At 35.2% G+C, this 12217-nt stretch overlaps 1 protein-coding gene across 2 annotated transcripts in view; it reads left to right on the top strand.

Moving 5' to 3' along the window:
• The window catches only part of LOC724548 (integrin alpha-PS2), an 86813-nt gene that overhangs the window by 51345 nt on the left and 23251 nt on the right, over nucleotides 1–12217 (top strand). For both annotated transcript variants that reach the window (XM_006565052.3, XM_001120437.5), the window contains exon 4: nucleotides 2983–3151. In XM_006565052.3, the coding sequence (XP_006565115.2) occupies nucleotides 2983–3151 (169 nt within the window). The remainder of the gene's footprint in view (nucleotides 1–2982; nucleotides 3152–12217) is intronic.

Genomic DNA, 12217 nt, shown 5'->3' with positions numbered 1-12217 from the left:
TCTTCTTAACTAAATAGCAAATAGGAATATAACCGAATTTCTTCTAGTTTTATTATTTTTCATTTTCTCTTTTTAATTAACAATCAATTCGATCACTAATTTAATCTAAAAAATAAAATACTTTGATATTTACTTCGCCAACCGAAGAAACTCGATGCAAAACGCGAGAAACTCTCCGTAAACAAGCACGAAACAATTAACTTCCCTTCGAGAGAACGTATCGGATCGACAAATTTCCATCGACGAATCAATTCCAACATCCTCAATTACGATGGTATCGGCCGTAGTAATTGGCCGTACGTACGTTGGAAACAATTTATTGGCCCCGGGAATATCCACGACCTGTGCCCACGTATCAGGGAAATCGGATCGATCGCGATGAATGCAGAAAAGCGCACAGCGAGGGAAGTGTCGTCGAGTCGTGACTTAATTGAACGTAACGACCGGTTGTGTCCTTTCACCGCGATCGAGCTGCAGGGTAAAGGAATTCGAAGAAGAAGAAGAAGAAAAAAAGAGAGAGGGAGAAGAAAGAGATAAGAGTCCGCGTCGACCGTAGTGCCGCAATTTATCCATTGCGCCAGTTTAGCTCAATCGCTCAAGGATCGTCGCCTCGAATTACTCTTGCCACTCTTTCCAAGTGGAAAGGGTTATTAGGGTATCCTAAGTCGAGTCGAGTCGAGTCGAGTCGATTGGAACCGTTTTCGAAATTGGATATTTCTCATTAAATTAATTGATGATCGTTTCGTTGCGAAAGTTTAAAAAATGATCACAAGACATCGCTCGTCTCTTAAGTTATTACAATATTAATCAAATCTTTGGAATCAATGAAAATCTTCCAGAGATGCGACAAAGAGAAAGAGACAACGATCACTCCTTTCGATTTATTCTATTTTTTAGATCTGGAATCACTTAGATCATCGGTTGAATCGTCCAATCCTTCACTCGAGACGTCTCAATCCCAGAGAGATAATCTTTAATTTTCGATTAACGTTGCAAACCGATTGCAAGTGGCTGCGAGCAACGTTGTAACGTGCCTTAATTGGCTCGCAATTAATAATGCAATGTTGCGTGCACGGGTCGAGCAACAGCGCACACGATTCCTCCTGCGCGAGGAATCAGCATATACGGCTCGTTAGGGCTCGTTTACACACAGGGACCAACCTTGGAAACCGATTAAAATGTTACCGGCCCCGTGTCCGGGGACGATACCACGCGTTTGTTCTCTCCCTTAAATCTACGTGTAGACACGCTTAAACGCAAGCAAATGTCCCTTCCCAAGGTGTTTGATTTACGACACTGTTCGAATTGGACGCACCAGCTGTTGGGTAAATGCACACGGGAGAAGGATCTCGAAATTGTGGATCGCGATGAAATCTTTAAGCAAAAAAAAAAGATATTAATCTCTGTAACTTTTTATTTTTTATTCATTTATAATGGAAGGAATTTAAAAATAATTTAATAAGATCGTAGAAATTTAATGTAACTATTGAGACGAGAATTTGTTTAGAATGGAATGGAAACAAAATTGATTTTTAACAAAATACGAGATAAGATATCAGAAGTTTGCAGAGTGATTATATTTCTATTCTATTACATAAATCCGTAAAATCAACTCGAGTCGAGTGAAATCCAACCGAGAAATAGCCAAGAATTGGAAGTTAAAGGTCAATGGTAATAAATAAGCGAATTCGTTTAAAAATTAACGCGATCCTGTTTACAATCGGGCAATGAAAGAGGGCGCCATAATATTTCACTCGAACTGCAAAAGATGTAAATGATTAATGGTGATGGCGTGACGATCGCGACGCGCTACACCTCGAGGAGGTTACGTTTGCCTACGTTTTAACCTTAACGAGATTGACGTGTCGTGAGTCATTAATCTCGGCATCGTCCTCCTCGAATTTCCGCGAATTCCACGATTAATTTAATTTACAGGCCGGAATGGTTTACAGCGACACGTCCTGTAATGAGGTGGCGCGTGACGAATTTCGAGGAAATTTCCTTCTAGACTGTAATTCCGGCCGATGAAATGCAAACTGCATCGTTACGTTTTATCACGTATATTTATATTGGTGATTATTAAGGCCATCAGTATGCTCAATGTTCCCTGGTCAAGTACAAAAGATTGACGTAATGGTGGATCGACGATAATTCTGCTGATTACGTAGCAGGACTGTAGATTTAATTACGTTGCCAAAAATATCGTATCGTTTAATGGATGTAACTGGGTCGTGAAAACAAGATGACGTGATATAGTCGGAATAGTTTCTCATGTAGATTGAGTGAAATTGAAGAATAGTTAATAATTATTGTCTTTTTTTTTAAAGACAAAGATGGGAAAAGAAGTGGAAGGAAAAAGCCACCGGAAGCATAACTATTCGTCCAACCTCTCTTTTCACTAAAAACATTTTAACCCCAGAGACGTCTACTTTTAGCTCCACTAAAAGATCCTTTCTAAACGTCTAAACGCTACTTATGTAAGGCATCACTGACGTAACAATTGTTTTCGATTTCAAAAGGAATATTTCAATCTATTTATTTGTCTCGTTTTTTATTCATGACAAAAACAAGAGAAAGATATAGATATATAGAAAAATATATTATTATTATTATTAGCCTTTTAAATTACCTTTTAAGTTACGTTCGATCTTTAATTCTCTAAAAAAAGATTTTTACAACATCATTAATTTTATGATGATTTTTCACGGTACGATTTCAATGTAATCGAAACAACGACACGAAACGCGTTACATAACCTCATTTAATCGCACGCGTTTCAAGTTACACAATTGCCTCGAACTTGATGTCAGTGTAAAAGCTAACCTACACGTATATTCACGAATAGATTCGACGAAGAAAATGCGATTAATTGCGAGTGAAGAGAACGATCATTACGTTCAATTGAGCGGAAACTATATTTATTAATTGCATTAGAGATGTTTTGAACGTTAATGCTTTATGTATACATATATATGTTCGCAGGCGTGCGCTCCAAGATACATCTGGTTCTCCGTGTCTCAGCCGAAATATCCGGAAGAGAATCGATGGAGCAAGGAGTCCACCGTTGGAAGTCGAAGGGAACCAGTTGGTACTTGCTGGATCGTCGGCAACAATTTCAACGAGCCACAAGAATTTTCACCCTGTCGTACGAGTAAGTCTCCATTTATGTATTCTAAGTGTTTCGTTTGAATTAGGTTAGGTTAGGTTGTCAAAATTTTGTGAGATCAGATATATTCTTTGGGATATTATAGAATTTTTAATTCAATTCTGTTCCCTTCGAGGAGTAATTTTTCTAAAACTTCAAATTTTCTTTTAATTCTATTTATCTAAAAAAAAAAAAAAAAAAAAAGAGAGAAAGAAAAAACTTAAGGAAATACAGAAGTCGAGGTTACTTTTGTATATCCTACTTGATCCATCCTCTATAAACAGTTGTAAACATCACCACAAGAGCTCTCTCTCTCTCTCTCTCTCTCTCTCTCTCTCTCTCTCTTCTCTTTCCACTTTGCGTGTTTCTTCAAGGGGTAGCGAAACGTTTCGTTTTCTCGAGTGGTAAATCGTTCGTCCTTTGAGGAATCTCAGGGGACGAATTTCCTCTTGGACGATGGAGGATAGACCGCGACATGTGGCCGTGTCCTCGAGGCATGGCGACCATAAATACCCCTGGTAACAGGATATTTCCTGTCGTCCATGCAGGTCTGCCTTGGCGTTTTAATGACAAAAGACGTATCGATTTTCTTAACCATGGTGAACAGGCTGCTTGTTTTACGATGATTTAAAAATTTTTGAACTCGCCTCTTTTCTTAAACTTTCGCGTTAATTTTACATGTGAAAAAAAAATTTCCTTTATTTCTTACGTTTCATTTTATGATATTTAATAATATATTAATATTTTTAAACAAATCATCCTCCTGTTCCTCCAGAAATCGCTGGAATATTTTTTTTTAATTTTATATCACTTTCTTCATTAAATGAGAATAGAAAAACATGGAGTAAGAATAAGGTACAGGCTCACAAAGTGTTTCTTTTTTCTTTTTTTTTTTATCGAAAATTTTCCCCAAAGTGCAAAGCAAAGCTCAACGGCTGAGCGTTAAGTGCATTTTCTTCTTCCGTTCCACGCGATAACGAATTCCATACCATTGTTTCAAGATAAGATTCTTCGAAATTTACCGCATTTTTCTGTTATCTACCGGTTATCACCGCTATAACAGACTTTCGGCGCAGATTCCAATAGTTACTTATACAATACAATACGGTATCGCGTCTCTCCCACGTTTTTCGAATATTTCGGAAGTCTTTCCGGTCGATCATTTCCCGCGAAACTCAAAATAGAACCAGCTTCTATCACGTTAAAAGAAGAGGTCGAACCCAGAATGAAATATCACTCACAAAAAGATATGAAAACTATGATATAAATTTATTTTCTCAGAATATTTTAATATTCTTAATATACTTTGATGATAAAGATCTTTTGGGGAAAATCTAAATTCATAGAAGTACAATCCCCATTTATTCCATTCTCACGATTGTTTATCGAATCTTTTCGAAGAAAGAAAAGAAAAGAAAATTAAAATTCTCTCGGTTCCACGCCACAAAAAAAGAAAAAAGAAAAAGAGATCGAACCCCAGAATAAAATATCGAAAAACATCGATCTCTCACAAAAAATACGAAAACTATGATATAAATTTATTTTTTCAGGATATTTCAATATTATTAAGAAAAGAGAAGAAAATTAAAATTCTCTCCATTCCACGCCACAAAAAAGAAAAAAGAAAAAGAAGATTGAAACCCAGAATAAAATATTACTCACAAAAAATATGAAAACTATGGTATAAATTATTTTTTTAGGATATTCCAATATTATTAAAAAAAGAGGAGAAAATTAAAATTCTCTCGATTCTACGCCACAAAAAAAAAAAGAAAAAGAGATCGAACCCCAGAATAAAATATCGAAAGTACCGATCTCTCAAAAAATACAAAAACTATGGTATAAATTTATTTTCTCAGAATATTCCAATATTATAAAGAAAAGAAAATTAAAATTCTCTCGGTTCCACGCCACAAAAAAAGAAAAAAGAAAAAGTGATCGAACCCCAGAATAAAATATCGAAAGTACCGATCTCACAAAAAATACGAAAACTATGATATAAATTTATTTTCTCAGGATATTCCAATATTATAAAGAAAAGAGAAAAAAATTAAAATTCTCTCGATTCCATGCCAGAAAAAAAGAAAAGAAATTCCTACGGACAGATAAAAATCGGTTGACAAAGAAACCTCAATATCCTTGCGGAAGCGCAAGGCAATATATCGTGTGAGGAGACGTGTGAGCTCATCGTCGAGAAATTCCTTGGGCGAGAATCGAGCAATTAAACAATTTGTACCCGGCTAACCGTTTATTGTCGCTTTTCTCGAGAATCGACCACCGAGTTCTCGACGTTGGTTGGGGATAGCTTATGAAGCCTTGCAAAAGCCTTGCCTTTTGCTCATTGTTGCCTTTTCTGGACGACGGAATCGCCGTGTTGTCCCTCGTCCTCGCCTGTGTTCGACCGATTGCCTTCCATTTGTCGTTTGCAATGTTGGGCACAATTCTCTCTCCTCGACGATTGTTTTTCCAGATTGTTTTTTTTTTTTTTACTTCTCCATTCGTGGAAACCATGTATAAATTATTCGATCTTGGAATTGTTTGGCTTGCGTTAATTTTCAATCGGGTCCCAAGATGACGAGTCTTCGTTCCGTGATGACGATCGATTGAAAAATAGCACTGTGAGATCATTCGTTGAGCGCATCGAATTTCGAGAAAATTCGAATCACTGTTGTTTGAGCGTTTGAGACGATTTTGCGAGTGATTTTTTTAAAATTTGAAAAAATTTCTTTTTTTAATTCTTCCCGAAAAATTCTCTAATATATATATAGTATTACCTCGACCATCGTTGGATCATCGTCAATTTTCAAACTTTGTACCATTCGTTATATCATTGTTATTAATAATCCTGTCTTTCGTACCGTTTCTCTTTTGTGCTTTACTCGCAGGATAAATATCTATAAACATCTGCGATCACGTAATTTTTATTTTCATAGATTTGCTCACGTGCACGTTTCCGTTTGTCATAAAGAGTTTGCAACACCTATATCAACTTGAGCATACGAATATCGCTAATTTACAAGCATATCTTTTGAACGCGTGTTATTTATGTTCAAAAAAAAAAAAAAAAAAAAAAAAAATAAGAAAAAAAAAATATTAAAAATTTTTAATATTAATAAATTTAATATTAAAAATATTATAAATTTAAATCATCCCATTGTCTTATTCTATCTATATTATCATACTTTTAAAATTTTATCGTGCGTATTTTTAATCTTCCTTTGAATCTCTTGTTTCTCGTTTTTTTTTCGTTTAAATTTAAATTTCAAATTACGTAAATATTTTTCAAGAAATTTCAAAAACCTTACCTACCTTCATCGATCCACTTTAAATTAATCGTTTAATCTACCCGGATCTATCAAGAATCTGTTCCAAATCGAGCGAACGTTCGATTCGAGCCAAAAAAAAAAAAAAAAAGAAAAAAAATATAAAAAAATATATAATTTCTATTTCCCGTAGTCTCGTATAAAAAGGAAACTATTTCAGTTCATACCAAAAATGGATAAAATTATCGCGCGTTTAAGGAGAAACGTTTTCATTCCCGTAATAACATGTACCCGATTTCCGCGAAAAAAAAACGGAAAAAAAAAGAGATGTCTCGAAAAGAAATAAGATAAAACTCGTTCCAATAGTCGATAATCACCTCGTTCTGGCCGAACTCATCGAAGGTAATGGATAGAGTGTGAATCATAAATGTCGTCCACTTCTCTTGGAAGACTTCCATCGTGGTCGGTCTAAAAGCTCTTTTTAGTAGCGCTTTTTTTCTCTCTCACTCTCTCTCCCCCCCTATCTCCTCGTGGCATAGTTAACACATTGCGAGACCATTAGCCGGCTGATCGATTTTTCAACCGAGACAACAAGAAACTACGAGCTACACTCGGTACTTATTCGCGCTGCTTAAAAAGGCAATCTCTGTTAATTTCTGTTCTCAACTTCTTCCTTCGTATCGTACGAATGGAACTCGTTAATGGAAATGTAGATAAAATGCAAATAAGTTCGCGGTATACACGCGGTATTACGTAACAAGTGCATCGCTTCTCGAAAGCGGCTTAAAAAAGATCGCGTTAACAAACGCGAGTGCGAACGAGAGAGCCCTTCCCTTCTCTCTCTCTCTTTCTCTCTCTCCTCTCGCGATATCGCGTGCCCCCCACCCTTGGAACAATAAAATCGTCGGATCGAAGAAAGCGCGAAGATGCGTGCGAGAGGGAGCGAGAGTGAAAGTGGCGAGTGAATCGGTCGGTAACAACGTTCCGCGATGAGTGCCGCCCACTCGTCAAAGGAGGTCGAGAAGTAGGAAGCCGCCGAGTCGAAGGAAAAACACCGAGGGAAGGAGAATAAATAAAGAAAGAAGAAGTAAATCGTAATTAGAAGGCGCCACCGCCTCGAACACGCGCCTTTCTAAACGGAGGCTTCGATTAATACTTGATCCTTGGTGGAATTACTATCTATCTAATAGCAACCTAACCTCTAAAACGTTTTTGGAATCGTTTCTTGCCCGCGGATTCGTTAAAATGGATGGCAGGCCATTATTCCCGGCCGGTAATAAAAATCACGTCCACTTTGTCCCGGCTGACGAAGTATTAGGAGCAAGAAAACGGTTGGTGACAAGCCTCTCTTGAATTCTTCGCGTTGCAGTAAGAACGAATATTTCCCCTTGTTATTGCGATTTTATTGCCGCTCGACGGTTCAACGAGCGCTTGTTGAAATTGTTGCCGCGGAGATAAAGTTTGATCGGTTGGTGTGTCCCTTCGCGCCGATTTTCTTTCTTGCACGATTCTTACCGCCTTCGTGGATGGAAATGGAATTTTATCGGTGATGGAGTTTCGCGCGCACTTTTTTATCGCCCTTTTTGAAGACACGATTGACTCAGGAAAGGGAAAGATGTTGTTTACGATGAAAATCGATTTTTTTTTTTTTTTAGAATATCGGTTTGATTTATTCATGGAAAAGAAGTTGATATATCGAGTTATATATTGTGTTCGTGTGTTGTTTAATCGTGTTGTTCAACGTTTGAAGTAACGATTTTTAACGACGTTGGATGAATTTTGTACATTTTTCTAATTTCTCTTTTCTTTATCTCGGTCTCGATGAAATTTCGTTCGATTCAACGAAAATGCGGCTTGATATTTTGAATTGGTTGAGATTGTCGACGGTTTTGATGGTCGACCTTCGATTTTTTTTTTTTTTTTATTGAAAAGAATACGCTCGATAGGGGATACTTAATCGCTCGTCGACACACTCACACATTTACCCGGAATCAGAATTACAGTAGCTCCATTCATTCAACTTGCAACTCGATTAAACGTCACGTGTAGTTACAACGTACGAATCATTTTCACCGCACCATTTTCGTTCTTTATAATTACTAATCGGTGAAAATAAAATCATCGATTATCGCCATTAAACGATCTTCAATTTATCTAATATATTCATTTCATTCGATCTTCTTTGATGCTTTGTAAATATTAATTACAACATATTGATAAAATAATTTTTTATTTTTTTTTTATTAACTTTTTTCTTTTAAATATATATATATTTTTAAGCGTATATGTTCAAGAATCGAGATAAACGGAAAGAAGGATGTAATTGTTTTCGGCGATGGGCACCACATTTCATTTGCTTACTTTCAGTGGTACCTTCTTCGTGAAAACATTTCTCTAACACTTGTCCTGGGTCCAAGTTCGAGTGCAAAGCACTCTCTTAACGACGAGAATAGCACCCTCGCAAAACATCGAGACACCAGAGAATTATAAATAGACCGACCGGCGACGATATCATCTAATCAAACCTGTCCTTTGTTACTTGGCACATTACTTCCCTAGAAAAAAAAAAAAAAAAACAAAAAGAACCTATCAACCGTGAAAATGTGCTTCCGTTCTGATGCACTTCCAAGCATTATCGAAGCAGATTTTTATATAATGTAAATATATAACATACTTATTTTACTTTACTACTTAATATACTTTATTTTCTAACTAGTCGAAGATAAAAGATTTGTTCGTGTTTAAAGATAAAATTAAATTTCTCAAACAAAGCTACGATTTCAAAGCCAGATGAGATTAAGTCAAAACTCATGACAAACTTGTTAAAAATTCGTTCAAACTTGTTCAAACTCGTTCAAACTTGTTCAAACTCGTTCAAACTTTTTCAAATTGGTTCAAACTTTTTCAAACTCGTTCAAACTTGTTTAAACTCGTTCAAACTTGTTCAAACTCGTTCAAACTCGTTCAAACTTGTTCAAACTCATTCAAACTTCTTGAAAACTCGTTCAAACTCGTTCAAACTCGTTCAAACTTTTTCAAACTTGTTAAAAACTCTTTCAAACTCGTTCAAACTCGTTCAAACTTGTTCAAACTTGTTCAATCTCGTTAAAACTTTTTCAGACTTGTTCAAACTCGTTCAAACTCATTCAAATTTTTTCAAACTTTTTCAAACTCGTTCAAACTCGTTCAAACTTTTTAAACTGGTTCAAACTTGTTCAAACTCAAATTTTTTCAAACTTGTTCAAACTCGTTCAAACTCGTTCGAACTTGTTCAAATTTGTTCAAACTCGTTCAAACTTGTTCAGATTATTTCAAACACATTCAAATTTGATCAAACTCGTTCAAAACTCGTTCAAACTCGCTCAAACTCGTTCAAACTCTTTCAAACTCGTTTAAATTTGTTCAAACTCGTTCAAACTTGTTCAAACACGTTTAATCTCATTCAAACTTGTTCAAACTCGTTCAAACTCGTTCAAACTCGTTCAAACTCATTCAAATTGTTTCAAACACGTTCAAACTCGTTGAAACTCGTTCAAACTCGTTCAAACTCTTTCAAACTCGTTTACATTTATTCAAACTCGTTCAAACTCGTCAAACTCGTTCAAACACGTTCAAACACGTTCAAACTTTTTCAAACTCGTTCAAACTCGTTCAAACTTTTTCAAACTCGTTCAAACTTTTTCAAACTCGTTCAAACTTGTTCAAACTCGTTCAAACTCGTTTACGCACGTTTAAGCACGTTTAAACACATTTAAACACGTTCAAAACTCGTTTAAACTCGTTCAAAATTCGTTCAAACTCATTCAAAACTCGTTCAAACTCGTTCAAACTTGTTTAAAACTCGTTCAAACTCGTTCAAACTTGTTTAAAACTCGTTCAAACTCGTTTCAATACGTTCAAACACGTTCAAACATGTTCAAATACGTCCAAAACCGTAATCTCTGTATATATATGGGATGAAAATTTATAATCATCGCGGAACAAATATCTTCAAACGCGAAAAAGAAATTCGAATCGAAGGAAAATCAACGCAAACCAATTCCATCTATTCTCCCCCTCCCGTTTATTCGTCACGTATCGTATACGTATAACAACGATCGTACATCGCCTTTATACGACGCCATTGGAATCATACGGGCCATCGGGATGCGATGTTAAAGGCCAACTCTCTCGTAGCAGCGTGGCATCTTATTCGCATGCACGCGAAGAAACGTCGGCGCCGATCGACGCGGTCTCAGGCCTCGTTTTTTCTCTCTTTCTTTTCTTTTTCTCTTTTTTTTTTCCCTACCCGACACGGGTGGATCGGTCGTCGACGACCGATTGATGTAATTGCGTGACTGGCAGCTCGTCTAAAGTGACCGATCGGCCGTCATGGCCGCCCCCTTCTCGCCGTGCTCATAACGTATGTAAGTACGTGGACGACGCGACCGTGCGGATCCCACCGGATATTCTCCCATACAAGCGCGGTCGTTTTCTTACTGGCAGCCACTGTCCAACCATCGAGCTCGATTAAAACGATCGTGAGCGGATCGTCGATGGAAGTATTTAAGTTGAGAGATTGGAGAAGGAATCGGGATCGAGGAATTGTTCGAGGACAGGTGTATTGGATATCAAGTTCGAGAGTTGCCATTAAATATATGTATATATTTTTGGAAGAATTTTAAGTAATTTGGGGATTTAATTTAATTTAATTGGGGGATTGGAACTCGACGGATTGTTTGTGAATGTTTAAGAATTTAATAAGTTATTTTCGATTCAAGGAAAAGAAGAAAAAAGAAAAAGATAAAATAGAAAACTTTGAAAATTACAGTAGCAATTGTACAATCGATTCTTTTCTTCCTTGGTAACTTATAAATATTTTAAATTAAATTTTTTTGAGGAATTTTAATTAATAATTGGGGGATTGGAGAGGTTGAAATCGATAGATTGTTTGTGAATGTTTGAAAGTAGAAATAATTATTATAATTATTATTTATGAATTTTTTGATTTATATACAACTTTATTAATTTTGAATGTTGAATTTTGGAAATGAAGTTATCAAGTTGTGAATTTAATAAGTTATTTTCGATTCAAGAAAAAGAAAAAATAGAAAAAAAATAAAATAAAAAGATTTGAAAACATTAGCAATTGTACAATCGATACTTTTCTTTTTGTATTATAATTAAAATATTTTATGAATTAATTTTTTTTTTTGGAGAATTTTAATTAATTGGGGGATTGGAGAGATTGAAATCGACGGATTGTTTGTGAACATTTGAAAATAGAAATAATAATGTAATTATTACGTTTGGATTAAATTTTTTGATTTATATTTATTTAAAAATTTGTAATGTTGAATTTTAGGAGTGAAGTTATCAAGTTGTGAATTTAATTTTCAATAAATTAAATAAATTATTTTCAATTCAAGGAAAAGAAGAAAAAAAAATAGAAATCTTTGAAAATTACAATTATACAATCGATTTTTTTTTCTTCTATTGATATAATCTATAAATAGTTTAATTTTATGAATTAAATTTTTTTGAAGAATTCTAATTAATTAATTGTAGAAATGGAGAATTGAAATCGTTTGAAAGAATGAAGAAATAACGTATGTAATTATTTGGCTTAAATTTTTTGATTTATATATAGTTATAAATTTATGAATTTAATAAGATCATTTTCGATGCACGAAAAAGAGAAGTAGAAATAGAAAAAATAGAAGAAGAAGAAGAAAAATAGAATAGAATGCTTTGAAAACAATCGTTTCTTTTTTTCCTCCATTGGTAACTTAATAAATACCCGTTAATTAACAGCAATTACGGAGACTTG

This window comes from Apis mellifera, linkage group LG13 (assembly GCF_003254395.2).
Source record: "Apis mellifera strain DH4 linkage group LG13, Amel_HAv3.1, whole genome shotgun sequence".
Taxonomy (NCBI): Eukaryota; Metazoa; Arthropoda; class Insecta; order Hymenoptera; family Apidae; genus Apis; species Apis mellifera.
Note: the sequence above shows the minus strand (reverse complement) of the source record. Positions and strands in the feature narration are given on the sequence as shown.